The 20,183-nt window shown below is 33.8% G+C and overlaps 1 protein-coding gene across 4 annotated transcripts in view; it reads left to right on the plus strand.

Annotated features, from left to right (window-relative positions):
• The window catches only part of LOC118193981 (solute carrier family 35 member D2-like protein), a 101,176-nt gene that overhangs the window by 58,270 nt on the left and 22,723 nt on the right, over positions 1-20,183 (plus strand). For all 4 annotated transcript variants that reach the window (XM_085817756.1, XM_085817753.1, XM_085817755.1 and 1 more), the window contains 3 exons: positions 552-644; positions 1,073-1,219; positions 19,933-20,015. In XM_085817756.1, coding sequence (XP_085673882.1) covers positions 552-644; positions 1,073-1,219; positions 19,933-20,015 — 323 coding nt within the window. The remainder of the gene's footprint in view (positions 1-551; positions 645-1,072; positions 1,220-19,932; positions 20,016-20,183) is intronic.

Here is a 20,183-nt window from a genome sequence, read left to right on the forward strand (position 1 = left end):
AATATAGAATGTCAATTTTTTACATGTGAAATGCTGCTTGTCAGGAATAAACAAAAGAGTTTTTTGCATCGTATAATTACTGGTGATTTAAAATGGATCCACTATGATACTCCAAGAAAAAGAATAGATTGCTTGTAGAAGCATAGGGTGATGCTGCCTTAAGAGAGAGAAGTTGTTGAAAGTATTTAAAAAAGTTTAAAAACTGTGAATTTAATGACTTTCTTCTGACATGGTATCCATATGCTGCCAGAAAGATGGGGAAAAGTAGTCGGTAGTGATGGGCAATACTTTGAATAAAGCATAATGTACCATTCTTTCACAATAAATGCTCAATTTTTGATGAAACATAGCAGAGACTTATTTGTACACCTGATATCCAGCATTCTCTCTATATTATGCTGATGCTATGTATGCTACATAAAATAGCATGCATGAATGTCTAAGTTTAACAATATTGTATTGTGTGTTTTTTGGATGATAAGCTAAAAGAATTTTAGTAGGATGAGATTATTTCAAAATCTATGCATAATTATGTATTTATTCTCCTCTAGGATCTAGGGAAATATGGATTGCTATTTTACAATGCATTATTCATGATAATACCTCTTACTGTTTTGTGGTGGTATTCTGGAGAGATACAGAAGGTATGATTTTTCCTTCCCTAATTTGTTTAGGTAAGACATATTTGGAATGGTTTTCTGAGAAATATTATTTATCTCATTTTGAATGCAGCAATTAGTTTGTCAAATATTGTAAATTCATTTTTCGCTTCTTATTTAGCCCTTTGCACTCCAGAGATGCATTAGTTGCCACTCAGTTTATTTCAATGTATTGAGAACTGCCTCTGGAACTCAAAGGATTAATATGCAGTGTTTTGTAATATTTTCAGCAGTGGCATTTGTTTTTCCTAGTTAACTTGCAGTGCATAATAGTGGCATAGGCTTTTAAAACTTACCACCTCTTTGATTTCTTTGAAGTAGTATTTCTGTGTTAAAAATACTTAAAATTTGAAATATTTAAATGTAAACTACATCAAAATATATTTTTATGTTAGATTTTCTTTCTTATTTAGACTGTGGCTTTTTATAAATGGCTAGATGTCATGTTCCTGACTTCATTCCTTCTTTCATGTTTTATGGGTTTTATACTGATGTATGCTACTGTTTTATGTACAGCTTACAACTCTGCTCTCACAACTACTATTGTTGGTGTCGTTAAGGTAATAAAATATTTTATTGAAAGTGTAAAAATCATTCATTAGATTTTAATATTAGAAATTTTATCCATTACTGTTTACAAAGCATATTCAGTCATTTTAACACCTGAGTGACACAACTGCCCTTATCCCTTCATGACATTTTTTTGTTATTTGGTATAAATTAGCTTATAATTGAAATTATTTTGCTTTCTTACATTCTTTAATGGTGTAAATATGAGCCTAATGAATGGAAATTTACTAAAATATAGAATTATACAAATTTAACGATGTGTGTGTTTAAATACATTTCTTAATAAGCTGATCTAAAAAAGCCTTGCCACTCAGGTGGATGAATTGCTCTGTTATTTATACAGAAATTATGTATATACTTAGCTTATGTATGCCTAATGAATACAAGTGCTGAATGTTGGCTATATTGCTGAAATGTGATATCAGGTATGAGAATAAGTAGTTGCCAGATGTATTATTTTAAAGCTTAGTTAAGAAAACATAAAGTATTTTATTGCACTGTAGAGTTATTGGGATTTTTTTGATGCGAGAGACATGAAAAAACGTTCAATGTCCTCACCGGGACTCGAATCCAGACCTCTGGAATATGTACTGAGTGTGCTGCTGTTACACTTGAAGTCATGCAGAAAGGAGGGAGAAAATTCCTTATATACTCTCCATTTTAAATAGAGAGTATATTAGAAATTAAAGAGCAACTAGAGATTAGGGGACCCAATTGCCAAATCCTGGTGGTGAAGGATCATTATTCCAACTTTTTTCAGTTTTGGCCGAACTGTAGAAACATTAGATCAGGGGTTCTCAACCGGTGGTACGCAAGATAAAAGTAGGTGGTATGCAAAGAAGCAAAGTATTTTTAACTACCAAATTTGAAAGTTAAACATCCTGATTGAGTTTTTTCTCCAACACTCGTAAATTTATGCGATCTGAGCTTTGTTCAAAAGTGGTGGTACTAAAGGTTTTCCGTTTTTGTTTAGGTGGCATGTGTTAGTCAAGAGTTTTCAGTTTTGTTAGGTGGCATGCATCAGTCAAGAGATTGAGAACTGCTGTATTTAATCATTCTGAAGCAGGAGACATAAAAAATTTACAATGCCCTTTACGGGACTCAAACCTCGACTTCTCAAATATGTGCTGAGTGTGCTACCATTACACCATGAAGGCATGCAGAAAATTCTTTATAGCACTGATATTTACTTATTTGTAATTGTTATTAGTTAAGCTAAATTTAGATTCAACATTGGCTGAAAATCTAGCTGCATAGTGATGTTAATTGGTCTTTTTTTTCAGGCTGGGTGGGGGTCAGATACTTACAAACTGCTGTTGTTATGAATTGCTGATCTACAGTTTGTTGAACTGGAGCACATGCAGATTCAAGCTTTTCTTGCAAAGTTGATGAATATTTGAGGTGACTGACAGTAAATCTTTATTGGCAGCTTTAAATACAAAACTGAATATTTATGTAAAAGTTCAGTCTATGTAAATGTTTATGCTTTGCCCATCATATGCATTTGAATGTAATGAGAACTAAGAGTGGCTGAGAAGTGACTGGTGTGGTAGTATCTTATGATAACTGTGAAGAAACAAAAAAACAACTTTCAGCTTAAAGTTCAATAAAATGCAATCCCATCCTGAAATTATATGCTTATGCAGCACTTGTATCAGATGAAAAAAAGATGCGTGTGCTTAAAAAGGCAATTTGATTTAGTTTTTTTTTTTTTTTTTTTTTTTTTTTTAAGTATTCCTGCTCTGATAAGTTTGGGCTGAACCAAGTGTTGAACTGTAAAAAATTACTATCAGTCAATTCACTGTTGAAATAGAGAGAATAAGGATTTATCTTTGTACAAAAACAAATTGAATTTTTGCATCTATATTCATCATAAAACAGTTTGAAATGGAGAATATGCATGTAATAGACATGAATGAATGCAAAAGACATGAAAACAAACAAAGCAAAACAAAAATATTATGGATTTGGATTCTTAGCTTGTGCATTTTCTGCATTGTCATTGCATATGTTCTGAAATAATTTGTGTTTTTTAAAGACCTTTTTGATTTTAAGCCATTTTGACTATCATTTCAATTCAGTAAAAACAGATCATTCAAAATTCTGGATAAGCAAATGAAGAAAGGTTGCTTACCTTTAAAATCCATGTTCTTCGATTTTGGTCCACCGCTTTGGTAGACTATCCGATTTAGTTTCAAAAATTCATCTAAAATTGACACTATTTTGCTCGAATTACTTTATTTGACATTTCACACAAAAGAGGAACAATATCTAAATCATTACAACATCAAAAACACTTCTAACTACTTTGCGTCATTGTTCTACATATCTAAAAGCATCATTATTATAAAGCGTCACTATTCTAAAAGTATACACTCATCATTGCTGGTTCTCAGAAAACAAACTTTCTTTTTCGATTCTCGTCGGTCTGGAGGCTCAGTCCGTTCCTCAAGAGCGGAGCGAGCATCATTCATGATACACTTTAACTCAGCCACAGTGTGGTTTAAAGTTCATGAGGTCTAATCGTTCAGGGGTTCGAATCAGTCGTCCACATCTAGTTGCTTTGAAAGGATTCTGATTGATCTTTGTCAGTGGTATGAAAATCTGTAGATCCAGTAAAAGTTGTAGGCTTAGCACAAGTTGTTTGATCAGAATGCTTCTTTCTCAAACAGTCTCTTATAGTATCCATTTTTAAATAGACTTCCAACAGATAAATTCGTTGCATGGGTTTTTGAATGATTTCGCCACTTTTGGTGCATAATTTTACTAAATGAACTACACCATCATTTCCTGGGTTGAATGTTATAATTTTTCCTAGAGGCCACTTGATTCTCTTGTCAGATGTTTCTATTAACACAATGTCTCTAACCGATAGTTTAACATATTTCTCTGTTTTTAAAATATGGTTTTTCTGTTGTTCTAAATATTCAATTCTGAACCGTATTCTTAGATCTCTGACTTTCATCTGATATGCATACCTTTTTTGTAAGTATTTGGCATCAATAATGTCTAGATCTGGAATGGCACTTTCTTTTAGATCACGAGAAAACATTGCAGGTTCCAAGGGTTTCAGTTCCAAGTCCTCGGAAATATAAGTTAATTGTCTGCAATTTAAAATATTTTTGCAATCACAGAGGATCGTAGAGAGTTCTTCATATTTCAGTGAGGCATTACCTAAAACTTTTCTGAGAATGTTTTTCATTAGGGAAACTGGTGGGGTAAATTTCCATTTAATTCGGTTGACAGCATGAATAATTTTATCCCAGTCAATCATTTTTAAGAGCAAATTTGTACCAACAAAACTACTACCGTTATCAGTGTAGACAATTTCAGGTCTTCCTCGGTGAGCTATAAAACTCCGGAAAGCCAATAAAAAGTTATCTGTTGACAAAGTTCAAGATGAATTGCCCTGTATATGACACTAAATAAAACGATCCACGTTTTGACCCATTTTTTAAAAACAAAGGGCCAGCTAAGTCGATACCGGTCACTTCAAAAACAGGAGAATCTGTAACAGTCTTTTTGGCAAAGGTGTGGATTGTACTGTGGTGGGCCTCGAATCAAATCTTCTATATTTAGTGCAGTTTTTCAACACTTAATGAATAGTTTTACGACTTTTCAAAATCCAGAAATTTTCATGTAGCATTGTCATTAAAGTCAGAGTTCCGCAATGCATTTGTTGTTCATGATTTTCCATAATCAGTTGAGAGACAACTGGATGTTCAGAAGGTAGGATTAAAGGTGTTTTAAAATTTTCTAAGTCTTGTCTCATTAATATTCTTGACTTTACTCTTAAAAGACCAGATGAATCAACAAATGGTTTTAAATGTCGTAAGCGTTTATCCTTTTCTGTTTTAAAGGAGACCCTTTGCACAATTTTCCAAACAAGGACTTGAGCTGCATTCAATTCTTTGATTTCTAAGTTCTTTGACGTTGTTCTATTTTTATCTCTGCAGTTGTCAATATACCTTTTTATCCAAGCTGTAACTCTAATTATTTTCTCAAAAGAAGAAATTCGTGAGAAATGTGAAAATTCTTCATCTACATTTGGATTCAACTTTAACCATGCTGGACCTTCATGCCATCTTTTGGCTTTAATAGTTTCAACAGAACATCCTCTTGACGGAATATCTGCAGGATTCAAGTTTCCAGGAATATAAAACTCCATGTATCAAGATTAGTAAGATCTCGTATTTCTTTTACTCTATTCATATCAAATACACCCCAATTTTCTTCATTCTTAATCCAGTACAATTTGTTCCTTGAATCTGTCCAGTAAAACATAGGCATATTTTCTTCCTTCAAATCTTGTTTTATAGATTTCATTAATCTTGCACCAACAACACAAGCTAATAATTCTAGTCTACAAATTGATGTGGCTTTTAGAGGAGCAAATCTAGCCCTCTAAGCGGCAAGGCTGTGGCCTTAGAGAAATGTGCAGCTACAATATTTTTTTGTCATATCTGTAAGAGCGTATATATACGTGCATATTAAAATATGTCAAAGAAATTAAGGCAATATATCAAAAGAAAGCAAATCCAGGTATGAAATACTAGGAGAGTTTTTACATTAAAATCAAAAACATAATTTGTTCTCATAGTAGTTTTGGGAAATTCGTGCTTTCTTAGCGAAAACCCTACTAAATGACAAGAAACTTTAGTTTCATTTTTATTTTTTAAATAAACTCAAGTTGTATGTGCCATTCGGGATGCATGAAAGGATAATTTCAATTCAGAATCAATATTAAGCATCATCTGTCGGGGAAATTTTATTTCTGTTAAACAATTTGCATCCTTTTTCCATTTCATGTATTTCCTATGAATTTCTTCAGGAAGAGCTTCATCCCAAGTTACTTTTAATTCCCAGCAGTAACAGAATTTTAGAAATTAAAATTATAGGGCAGGTGAATCCAATAGGGTTATAAATTTTATGAATTTCAGACGAAATTGTTCTTTTAGGAACAGGTTTATTTTTTGATTCATTTAATCCCTTAATCCCTCAGCGACAACTTAATGTGTCATCATGCAAATCCCAAAGAAGTCCCAAAATGTTTGCCGTTTTAGCTTCTCAAGGGTCATCTAAAAATTCATTCTCATTTAATTTATCAAGCTCTGACTGTTCTAAAATGGGTTCAACAACAAAGGAATCCCTTTCATTTCAAGGATAGTTACCGTAATTTCCGGAAGAAATGCCGCGGCGTTTACGTGTTTAAAACTTAAATTTTCAGCGTGTGCGGCGTTTCTACCCATGCGGCGTTTAGGTGCACTGAAAATAAAATATTTCCTATGATGGTCATTGTACATAGTTTGGATGGCCTTGTCATTGTGCATAGACTGGTGCTGTTCCCACACAAAAGACCACTCAGTTGCTTTTTGCAAACATTTTGTTAACATTCTTTCCCTTGAACGGACCTACATGCCTTATACACCCTAAAGGAGATCTCAGAACAATAACATTCTTTCCCCTTTCAAATCAACATTCTCATCAGTTTGAATAGTCTCTCTCCTCTGTGATTCAATGAATCTTCCAGGACCCATCCTCTCCTCACCCCTGCCTTTTCTGCAATTTTTTTCAAAGGTGGACACGACTCCACCTGCCTCACAATAACGAACTCTGACGTATTTGCCCTTTAGCATGAATGAATTTTTCTTGGCATTCTGCCAAATACAGATCCCATCAGTTTGGGTACAAGTACTTGTTGGATAGTTTTTAAGTAAGAAGGAAGCGGAAAATTTTTGAAAATGTCTCTAAACGGCACAGAAGCTATACATTTCTTACCTTTAATTTATTTTTGAGTTATGGTATCATTTCATGCATTTTTCTTAACTGGTATGTCATATATCAGGACTTAGGTTGAGTTTTTGCATCTATACGGCCTACGACAATGTCACGCGCAATTTAATCTATTGCAGCGTTTATGCTGATGCAGCATTTCTGTGTAATTTAAATTTTTTTCCCGCCATTTTTCTCGAGTGTGGTGTTTACGCTGATGCAGCCTTTCTTCCGGAAATTACGGTATATGCCCACTCTTGCAATTCAAATGTAGCACTTGCCAAAATTTCAATGGCATCATTTTTTCACTTCTTTAATTCTGATTCATCATTCACACTTATAACTAAATTATCAATGTACCAGGGTTCTACTAATTTATTAGCACTTGCACAATAATTTTCTGGTACTTCATTTATTAATTTTGTTAGTGTTGCATTTAAGAGAAATGGACTGCTGATTATTCCCAAAACCACTCTTCTATGCCTGTATATTTTCAAATGCTCAGAATTTCCCTGTTCCCACCATAAAAAACTTAAATAATCTCTGTCTTTAGGACCAAGTCCTATCCGCAGAAAAACCTTCTTAATATCAGCGCTCACGCCAATTTTTCCCAGTCGAAATCTGTTTATTATAGCTGGAACATTGTCAATCAAATTTGGACCCTTTTCCAAACAGTCATTTATGGAAGGAAGGTGATCCTTTAGTTCTTACAGATCCATCGAAAACCAGTCTTATTTTTGTCATGGTGGAATTCATTCGAATAACAGCACGGTAAGGTAAATAATGAGAGGAGTTCTTCATCAGGGACAATCTCTATTATTTTCTCATCTTCCCTAGATTTTAAAAACTGTATCATAATCTTCTAAAAAATCTCCCATCTTTTAAATTCTTCACAGTGCTCTTTAATCTTTTTTCTGCTATTTCCCAATAGTTTGGAAGTGGGGAATGATTTTCAATCCAAGGTAAACAAACTTGAAACCGTCCTTCTTCATCTCTTTTTCACATTAGAAAGAAAATGTGTCATTGTTTGTTTTTCTAATTTCCTTTTAGTTTGACTTTCTGAAGAATCTAATATCCCAAGAGTATCAAATTTCCATAAATCAGAAATTTTACTATCTGATACTAACATAGAAAATACATAAGAACAATCATATTTATTTTCCATTTCTATAGGAATTTTTCCCATGATATTCCGGCCTAAATAAGTTTCAATGCAAACTAATCCACATTCTAACTTCTTTATTTTCCCTGTAAGCAATTTTCCCGCAATGCCCGCACCTATGTGCATATGAATTTCAGAAGGAGAATTCTCGAACAACAGTTTTTTATGCCTACCTTCAACATCATTCAAAAATATATTATGGGTTTTTAACTCATTTAAATGTTCAATCATTGATGTTCAATTGTGGAATATCAGAACAAATTTTCGCTTGATCAAAAGCTTTAAAGTTACACTGATAATCACTTGTAATGCTACTTAAGCATACAATGAACTGTTTATAAGTTTCAACCACTTTGGTTCCTCCTAACAGACTATGAATCATATTGCTTTCATTAATACATTTGTACTGCATAGCATTAGCTAAAAATTTAGATACATAGCTTTGTTGACTCCCATAATCAATTAAACACCAGCAGTATTTTTCTGAACCATTTCCATGCATTTTTACTACTAAAGTTGGTAATAAAACTTTCTCTAAACATGTTTGTTAAATTGAGATCCTTCTTATTTGATTTTTTTCTCATCTAAACTATTTCTGTCACAGATTAAACTATTGTGTTTCCAACCACATGAATCACACTTTATCTTCGAAAAGCAATTTTTTGTCAAATGGTTACCCCTTTTAAGGCATAAATAACATATTTCGAGTTTTTTAAGTGATGCCTTTCTGTCTGCTACAGACTTGGGCAAACATTGGAAGTATGTTTTTCTTTTTCTGAATCCTGGCAAAATACGCAGCTGTTAATTGAAACCTTTAACACAGCAGCTGTTGGAATAAAAACTTTATTTATTCTTTTTTCTTTAGGAAAGGGGTTCGAATTATGGTTGTTTATTTTATCTTGAATTTGTAGCATAGATTCGTGGCACTCAATTTCCATTTTTAAGAACTCTAATAATTCGTTTACATCAAAATTATCTTTAGATTTCCTTTTTCTTTGGAAATCGAGATTCAATTCATTCGGAATTAATTTTAATAAAACTGGTCTTAGTAATGTGCCATATGTGCCAGAAGTTACATTAAGTGATTTCAAACTTCTTATCTGTATTTTGATATCATCATATAATTTACATAATGCAAATATGTTGTTAGCATTTCTAACAGGTTCTAAATTTAACAATTTTCTGATATGTGCATTTATAATTAAATCTGTTCAACCAAAGCGTGTTTTAAGTAACTTGAATGTGGCAAAATAATTTTGACTTGATAATGCAAAACCACTAACAGCATTACAAGCAGCACCTGATAAAAATGAAATCAAATAATTAAATTTGTCTGTATCTGTTAAATCACTATTCTGATGTATCGCATTGTCAAACTGGTTCTAAAATGATAACCAATTAACGGGATCGGCATTAAATTTATTAATCGAAAATTTGGGCAATTTAATTTTTGAATGAGATACAGAAATATCATTCACAATATTACCAATTGTATTCGAAACAGGAATTTCAGGTTTCCTTTTCTCTTTTAACATAAATGTTAGTTTTGATTTCATTGAAATTATTTTCTAGGAATACAAGTTTCAAATTCCAATTCATATTCAGTAGCCTCAATTAATTCTTGTATTTGTTTATCTAATTCTTTTAGGCTGTTTGTTTTGAATCTAATAAATCAATATTTTCATTAAAGAATACACAAATCGTGATCTGTTTCTTGGAGGTATTCTTTACGATTATTTATCAACTTTGTTGTCATACTCCTAACTACAGTCTGCCTTTTCTTTAATTCTTCTATTTTAGTAGACATCTTTAAATATTTCAGATAGAAAATATTTCAAATTACGAATCAGTATTCTCAAATCATAAATACACTTCTCAAATCAAAAGGAGGTATTTTTCAAACATTCCTAAATCTTTCACTTCAATATAGTCTACTTTGGCGGTCCCTGTTCGGGCACCATTAAATATATCATTTCAATTCAGTAAAAACAGATCATTCAAAATTCTGGATAAGCAAATTAAGAAAGGTTGCTTACCTTTATGATCCGCGTTCTTCGATTCTGGTCCGCCACTTTGGTAGACTATCTGATTTGGTTTCAAAAACTCATAAAATTGACACTATTTTGCTCGAATTACTTTATTTGACATTTCACACAAAAGTGGAACAATATCTAAACCATAACAACATAAAAAACACTTCTAATTGCTTAGCGTCATTGTTCTACATATCTAAAAGCGTCATTATTCTAAAGCGTCACTATTATAAAAGTATACACTCATCGTTGCCAGTTCTAAAAAAACAAACTTTCTTTTTGATTCTCATAGGTCTGGAGGCTCAATCCGTTCCTCAAGAGCAGAGCGTGCATTGTTCGCGACATTGACTTCTACAAATATGGTGTTTTTTCTTTGCAAAGAGAATCTTATTTCAGAAAAAAGAAAGGTGTCTTAAATTCATGCAATATACAATCAACTGCTTTAACAAATGAACTTTTAACATAACCACATTTTCCAACCTAAGAACTTCATATGTACATTTTTTATCATGGTAACGATAAGACTTCTACATTAGCTTCTTATTCCTTCCACAACTTCTTCATACCTGTTGATTTCTGACAGCAGTACTTAAATATGATGCTTGCAGTTGACCTTTGAAGAACACGGGTTTGTCATTTGGATCTGCTTCCATGCAGGTGTTTTCAATAAATGTATTGAAATATTGTTTTGTTTCAATTTGAAGGGGGGTGTCTAAACCAGATAAGTCAAATTTTTATATGTCATGAATTCATAAAATCTAAGTAAACATTAGTCCTTTTTCTAAAATCATTTGCTGCCATAAATTAAATACAGACCCATTACAAAAAGTTCAAATTTGTGAAGATGCCAGCCTGCAGTCTTAACCTGATGACATTCACTATGAGAGAAATGTAAACAAACATGAAGATGTTATATTGGATTATATCTAAATTAAATTAATTGTAATTTTTGATGATTTTGATGCTACCTTATTACTGTTAGGGATATTGTTACTTATTGCTATTATTGTTGTCAAGTGTTTTGAGTATCTGCATAAAGTGGCATATGATATTAATCATTTCTGCTTTAACTGTCCGTGAAACTAATGAGCTGAACACTGTAATCAAATATACTGTGTTGGAGATTTTGGCTATTTTTTGTTGTGATGTTTCCTGCAACTCTATAAATATTAAGGCAATACTTGGTTATATTATGTCCCATAGGTAATGCTTGTGGCTGTGCAGGAACTTCTGAAAAACAGAGCAAATTTATGACATACTTGGGGGGGGCAGACTCAATTGTATGATATCTATACTTTTTGATTTCTTAATGCAACAGTTTTCTAGTTCTCTTTATAAATATGACTACATCTCAATGCTCAGTCTAGAACGTTTTCCTCCTTGTGAGCCTGAAACTACTGCCTGGTTCTTTTCTAAATTCTTAAACGTTCTGCTGCCAAATGTGGCTGCATTGGGCAGCAGTAAAAGTTGCCCTACAAATTTTATGTTGTTTCATTTATTAAAAAATAGTCTTGGCTACCATAAAGCAGATGTATTGACAACATTTGCTTTGTTACTATAAAATAATAATATGGCTGCTACTTTTTTCAGTGCATGTATCTTTGTACTTTTAATTAAAATTTTATGTGATCAGCACAATCTCTGATCAAGAATATAGGCTATTAGGGATAATAATTTTGAAAAGTCTGAAGTTTCATGTGATTTTACACTTACACTAATGTTCTATTGCTTATTTTGTGTAACAAAATATATCGTTAAATATATACAGGGTACCCACTATAGTTCAGTTCCACCAGTTTAACTGCAGACTGGTGCTGCTATAGTCATAAAAGTAGTATCTAGGTATATTAACCCTCTCGCTGCGTATTTTTTTATCAAAATAGGTTCAAAAATTGCGTATTTTTTTATTACATATTTCAAATCTACATATATTTTAGACTTAAAATATACAAAAATTTTTTGTAAAAGAGTTTTTTTTTCAACATAGAATTAGATCATAGAAAAAAGTTGTCAGAATATTGAAATTGAAGAATAATGATAAAAAAGCAAAATTTTGAAAATCAATTTTGGTTAAATTATGATTTATTTTATAAAATACAAAGGTAAAAAGTATATATTAATGAAAATATGCAAAATACTTACAAAACATTTATTAGAAATGAAGTTTTGTATGATAAATTTCGAAACAAGGCTCGAGGCAAAGTCCGACCTCGCAATCTTTGCACCAAATTTGCGTTTCTTTTCGAATTTTTTTTCCGCTTTCAGTTTTTTTTGAACAACAGACAGCACACTGTCTTGTCTACGAGGCTCTTTCTTGATGGGATTTGGGGGTATATGGCTAGCAAAATGTCGAGCAGTTAGCCTCATGGGATTGAGAGTTGAACTACATCTGCTAGAGTGAACACTGGAATTTCTATCTGAATACTTCTGAATGCTTAGTTCAATAATTTGCAAACAGAAATCTAGAAGCGTTATATTTTGTAATGGGTTATCCTTTTTATAAAGGATATAAGCATTCCACAGTGATTGGACCATGAATTGTCAGAAAATTTTTATATAATATTTCCCTTGTTGTTTTCTGAGGGTGGGGTAATATGACATTTGTTGGTCACATAAATCAACCCCACCCATCGTGTTGTTGTAATCACAAACAACAATTGGTTTGAGTACAGTTTTCTTTGATTTGCATTTCACCAAACGGGAACTTGCATTATGAACTGTACTCATAAGAAAAACACTTTTTTTATCTTGCCACTTCAGAGCCATAACTTTACCCCTTTGGTAAGCAAAGACGTCACCTTTAGGGATTTTTTCTTTTGCAAAATTTGGAGGAAGGTCTTTCCTCATCTTATTTACAGTTCCATATAAGTCTGTTCTTTCTGAAATTAAAATGTCTGCTAACTTTGGAGACATGTAGTAATTGTCCATGGTTACACAGTAACCTTGGCCCAGGAATCTGTCCATCAGGTGCAGAACAATTTTAGTGGAAACTGGATAATTTGCAAATTTCGGGTTATACACAGTTCCATTACCTGTGTATATGAGAAAGTCTGCAATATATCCAGTTCCCACTTCGCAGACCACAAAAAACTTAAGGCCAAATCTTGCTCTTTTTTTCGTGATGAACATTTTCCAGCTCAGTCTGCCTTTGAAGCGCATCAAACTCTCGTCTATGCTGAGATTTTTATCTGGTATATAAAGATTTCGAAATTTGTTTTGAAGATGCTCCATGATATCATAAATTTTATTTAATTTTTGCCATGGTTGATTATCCTTATCAAACTCTTCGTTATTTGTAAAATGAAGGAACTTCATCAGCAAAATAAATCTTATCTTTCTGAATTACTTGTTGAAAAATAGGTGTTTGCAATATGTGACGTTTGGACCAATAATATTCTTGTTTAGGCTTTTTTACAATTCCTTGGAGAAACAAAACGGAAAAGAATAATCTAAGTTCTTTCTCATCCGTATCTGTCCAATTTTTCCACCTTGATCTTTCTTTAGGAACTGCCTTATTCATATTCTGCTGAGCGTATCTGTTGGTCTCTTTTACTATTATTTGCAACATAACATCGTCAAAAAAAAGTTCAAAGTAATCCAAAACAGTTGCATCATCTGCCATAGTGAAATTTGTCCGGGATTGCCAATAAAAGGAAATGAAGCAGGAGCTGGTGGAATATTTTGCATATCAATTTTGCACCACTGTCGGGCATTTTGAATAGAAAATGAATTTTCAGATTCATCACTATCCACAGAGGAATCCAAGAAATTTTCATCAGTTCTGCTATAAATATCATCAATATACTCGGAATCAGAGTCAGAACTACTGTCAGTGTCGGAAATATCGTCAGGAACATAGGTCATATCACTCGTGAAACGCTTCCTGCCAGACATCTTTGAGCTCTGAAAAAGCGCGCGCAAAATGCTAAAAAAAATTCTTTTTATATTTCACAGAAACGTGGACAACTAACGCCATCTGTTAGTCGACATCTAAATAAACAATTAAACATTACAGAAAAGCCGAAATGAAACCATAAACGGGGAAAGAGCGGGTTGCACACTTAAATAGGCGGCAAAAACGCATCCCCGCGATAATCGCGGGTTGCGCAAATTTTGCTACTTCTACGTTGCCCGTGGAAATCGCGGGATGCGCAGCGAGAGGGTTAAAGTGGCTATGCAATACCATTGGAGTTAGCATTTCCTATATTGAAAACGGTATGAAATAGGAAGAAAAAGTGAATTACAGAGTATCATTGATTTAGTGCAAAAAGACACCTAGTGGGGAGGGATGTTAAGAACAGGCATTTTAAACTTACGTTTGTTTGAAATTTCCTATACTATGATGTGACTAAACGACCTTAGAAAGAAAAAAACCACTAGTTATCACAAGATACCTTTATCTTTGATATCTTCAGACTTCTCTCCATCAACTGAAATGCGCATCTGGACCCTTCTTAGAACTTCAAATTGCACAGGTTGTGGCAAAGGGAATGACACTTTTGCTGGCATCTGTAATCAGGTCCAGCAGTGTTTGTGGAGGGCTCACATACACCTGCTGTGTGAGGTATCCCCACAAGGAAAAGGTCCATTGTAGTCACGTCAGGACAACGTGATGGCTAATCTTCAAAACCAGCATACTCGATTATTCATTCACGGGATTTCCTTCATCAGGTGCTGTTTTACTGGCAATATAGTGTGTGCAGGCGCACAATCATGTTGGAACCATCCATTCTAGAACTGAAGCATTAGGATAAATTAGTTTCTGAACAAAATCAGGTATTACATCTTGCAGAAGTTCTAAATATTGTGTGGCTGTTAATGTACCCTGGTAAAATATTAGGCCGATTAGCCAGTTGTTGTAAATTCCACACCAAGCATTAATCAAAAACTGTAGTTGATGTCGAATGTTGACAGAAGATGATGGATTTTCCAGTGCCCATTAATGGGTGTTCTGCCTATTATACATTTCATTCCACGAAAAAGCGTGTCTCCTCTGTCCACACTATAATCTGCCAAGAATGTTGGCTGGACCTCAACCCTGGTTCACGATAAAGCTGCACCATGAGAAACTTCTCTTGGCACTCCTGTCCAGTGTGTCCTGATGAGGTGTTGTCTGAATGAATGAACACCGAATTCATTTAGGATTTTCAAAATGTGACTTTTAGAGACCGCTGTTGTCACTTACCTCTCTTACACTGTTGTTTGTATGTGTGAGGGTGAATGATAATACATCATCCAGTAGTACTTTCTGCATTACCTTAGCTGGTCTGCTGAATTGAAGTCGGTTAGTCACACAGCCTGTTTCCCTTAAACGTTCATGACCTTTAGGATGGTTCTGTATGAAAGATATGGGCCTACAGGATAAAGGCGCTGATATAACTTTGCTGCGGATCATGCCTTCCACCCACTTTCACAATAAAGTAGAACCATCTCCCAATAATCATTTTTTGAAAAAAAAATCATGACCGTGTAACATACAACGCTGCAGAGCTGTCTATAGCTGTGTCAGGTGAACAGGTGTGACATTTCATGCTCTGTTTGCATAATGCGTGAATTTCACATACCAAACTCAAGTTACGTTGAGTCCATATATTTAGTGACAGGATTGTGCACGATCTGCATATGTCTACTTTGTTTTTGAAGACAGTCAGAACAAGGATGCACCCTATGGCATTTGAACCACAGTCCTCTCAATAGTGAATTGCAAACAATACTACTCTGCCATAAAGTGGGCTCGTTTCTAGTCTGAAAGATCTTTTCTCCTTTTGTTCAAGTTTTGTGATGTCACAGTTTCAGAAATGGTAAAGAAACAAATGTGCAGTTTCAGTGTTCTGTCTTAGGAATCCTTTCTTACTAAATTGCTCTACATCTTTGTAACTCACCTTTTCCTCCTATCTTGTACTGCATTTTAGAAAGGAATGCTAACTCTGCTGTTTTCCACCAGGTGGCTCTGTAAGCACTTTCATCTAGAAGAGGGCAGCCTTTTTACTGTACCCAGACACCACTTCTATAGCAGCAGCTGTTCAGCAGTTAAACTAGTGTTACCAGACTTTAGTGGGGACTCTGTATTTATATTTAGAGAGAAAGGGAGGGAGCAAGAGGAATCAGATTAATGTGATTTTTGCTGCTCATGCTTACTGAAGGAAAGCTATATATAGCTTTCATTCAGTGATGGTTTCATTGTTATTGGTAAACACAGTGTTTTTTTTTTTTTTTTTTTAATTTTTTATTTGTATTTGTACCATAAGTATAATTTATAAAATATGCTTTTAATTCCTTAAATGGTAGCTCAACAAAATGAATTTCATTCTGCAGTGATAAGCAGTTGCAGTAAAAACTGCTCTGAAAAATTTTGTTGTCTGGTTGAAAAATAGTTAATTTGACGACACCATGACACTGAATTCCTGTGAAATAGGATGCTTATTGCATTAAATCCCAAAACTTCAGCATGGATACACAAATAACTTCTTAAACATTACATTTGCTACTGGAATGACATTTACAGATCAATAGAAAGCTTGTATCGTTTTCTTTTTTCTAAACTGCTTAATAATGTAGGCTGAGCAATGCAAGAAGAAAGAGCTCATATATAATAAAAAAAGTTATTTGAACAGTAAGAACCACCGAATCATCACAGCATTGAATGGTGGGTGAATCAGTTTCAGGACATGGTCTGCTTGTGTAAGAAAGCCAGCCCAGAACGAACAAGAGCCCAAACCAAACTGGTTGAAAAAATCAATGAAATGTTTTGACAAAGTCCCACAAAGTCAACATGTTGTTCGAGTTCTAAACTCAGCATGCCTCATATAATATGCCTCATATGTGGTGTGTTATGGAATTCTGACGGTACACTTTTCAGATGTTGCAGATGTTAAAACCTTCTGACAAACCTTTGTTTAAAGCTTTGTGTGAGATAAGCTGGAGGAAAACAGTTTCACAAACAGACATGTGTTTATGGATGAAGCCACTTTTAAAATTTCTGACAAAGCTAATCGTCATAATTTATAATTTTGAGGCACGGAAAGTCCACATGGTGTAATGGAACACGAACAGGATTCTCCAAGTGTGAATGTTTTCGATGCTATTTCTAACAGTTCTGTTTTTGGTCTTTTTTTCTTTATGAAAAAATTGATTAACAGGTGAATTTACCAAGATATGGTATTGGAGTAATTTTCCCCTCTGTTGGAGGAAGCAATTCCTGGTTTCATTTTGCTGCAAGACTATGCTGCACCATATTGGCTTATAAACATTTGCCAGTACTTGAACACTATTCTAGCCCATCATTGAATTAGCTTTGTTGGGTCAAATGATATGCCCTTTTCCTTTTAATTTTTTCTTATGTGGTTTTCCTAAAGCCAAAGTGTTCGTGCTTCCATTTTCCCAATACTTATAGCAACTGAAGCAGCATATAATTGAAGTGCTTGAATCATTAACAAGGAATATTCTGTCATGAGTGCAGCAAGAGCTGGAATACTGCATAGATATTCACCATATAACTAGAGGGGCACACATATATCTATAGAAATTTAGATAACTATAGTTTCACTGTAGATTTGATTCATCAAAATAAAATACAGCATTTACAGATGTGCTTTCTTTTTGTTCCATTCAGTCTGAAGCACCCTGTGCCTAGCAAGTGTCTGAATATATTTTTATAGAACTGCTATCTTCTGCTTCATGGATAATAGCCCAAGCATTGGTTAGCCAAATCAACCTCCTTCCAGTAACTGTAGTCAATAACTGCTACAGGTTCATAACAGTGCTGTCTCGATATAATTTCCTTCATATCAGATTATGTGTGGTGCTTAATAATGCTGCTTTTTTTGTCCATCCATTTGAAAACCAATATTTGTTTTTGAAGCCAGGTATGTTTCCTCATGCAACAGGCTCTGATTTTAATTCAGCTGACATATCTCTTCCATCTAATCTAAGTGTTACATACATTCTCTTTTCTTAGAAATTATAAATTCTGCTAGTTTTGGAGATATGTAAAAGTTATTGGCAGTTATGCATTAACCTTTATTATGGAGTTTATAGGAGAAAGGCACATTTTTATAGTGACTTTGTATTTTTCATATTTTTTTAAAGTAGCAAGTGTCTCCTCGTGTGTAAATTACTATTTTCCAGATATATCTACATGAAGACTTGCAGAGCATGAAAGAGTTGATACCAAATCTTGCCCACTTAGTAGAAATTAATTGTTTCCAATTTAAGCACACTTTGAATAACGTTAGGGATTCATCTATGCCTATGTCTTGTTCTAGGACATAAACTGAGCCAAATTCCTTCATTAGAAATTAAAACAAAAAAACAGTTTCTTCAGTTTGCAATTAACACAACAGAAAATATCATCTGAATTATTCAAGAAATGAAGAAATTTCAATGTAATCTGGCTTCAGACATTAGACTTCATAAAAAATGGAGCTTCCAGAATTCATTTTCTTGCTTCTATTGGTTTCTGTACAATGCCTTGAAATATTAGTAAATGTAATAAAATTATCATTCATTTCTGTCCAAAGTTTGGCTCTTGAGTCTTATTTCTCAAGGAAGATTCAGTGTATTAGTTTCCTTGAAAATGAAAGCAATTAATACCTTATAAAAATAACTTCAAATAGTTCAGTGGGTCACTTTTTTCAGGTATCAGAATTGTAGTTCCTGGGTTTTCAATAAAAGGAAAGTGTGCAAATTTTGAGATATTCAATTCTTATCTAGCTTGCACCTCTTCTGTACTGTGTCTAACTTCACAGTATCTTCTGTTCAGGACAGTATCAGTACAGTACTCTTCTGTACAGTATCTTCGGATTCACTTTCTGATTCAGAAGTAGATTTCTCATTCTCTGAACTCAGAAGTAAAAATTCTTGATATTCAGAAACTTGCTTTTACATGTGTGTCAGCCACAATATTCTCTTTTCAATCACATGCGCTAAAGCCATATAAATACAGAATATTATGTCTGGGAAGAATAAGAATTTTAATGAAAAGTGCTGTCGCACTAATTGCACTGACTGAAGCTTGCCATGATCGACGGAGCTCCAAGCTTCCTTGATCAGTAAGCATTTGAGCATACCAGATATACTGGCAGGATAATACCCAGACCACACAGTGCTCGCATCTGCCAACATGCTCTGCAAGGTATACAGATGCTTCCCTGGCCACCATACTCTCCTGACCTGTCACCAATCGAACATGTGTGAGATGTGATTGGACGCTGTTTGCAGATTCTGCCCCTGCTTCGTTCAGAAGACGAACTGTGGCAAATGGTTGAAAGGGAATGGAGAGCTATTCCTCAGGACACCATCCGCACTCTTATTGACTCTATGCCTAGACGTGGTTCTTCGTGCATCGCTGTCCGTGGTGGTCCTACATCTTACTGAGCCGACGCCGTTCTCGCTCTGTATTCTGACTATCATTTTGAAATAAAGATCACTTATTGCTGCTTGCTGCCTTTCTCTTTTTTCCAAATTGCATCACTTTCTGATCACTACTTCTTGGTGTTGCATTTTCAATGTCGAGCAGTGTAATACTAAAATAGGTATTTAAAAAAATATTTTGACCTTTGATTATTTAAGTACTGAATATCAGTGCTGCATGAAACTAAATGATTTATTTTTTCTCATGTGTGATATGTATACTTTTTCATGTTATATTTTTTATACTAAGTATAATAAGAAAAGCTGTTTAAAAGTTTGCATTTGCATTTTAAATATGTAATAATGTTTATTTTTATTTTGGCAGAACATTTTGGTTACTTATGTGGGAATGTATTTAGGTGGAGATTACATCTTTAGTTGGACAAATTTTATTGGCTTGAATATTAGGTAATTTTTATTTATAAGAAATCATTGCATATATGCAGATGGTCATGTTTATAATGTTATGTCTTTCAACTTGGAGGAAGGGGTATATCTCATAGAGTTTTGCACACTTGTTTGATTATTGATATTTTACTTGTATTAAATGAGTAAGAAATGACATAATTAAAAATG

The sequence above is a fragment of the Stegodyphus dumicola genome, chromosome 5 (assembly GCF_044657685.1).
Source record: "Stegodyphus dumicola isolate Sdum_Otavi_A_Nest chromosome 5, ASM4465768v1".
Classification (NCBI taxonomy): Eukaryota; Metazoa; Arthropoda; class Arachnida; order Araneae; family Eresidae; genus Stegodyphus; species Stegodyphus dumicola.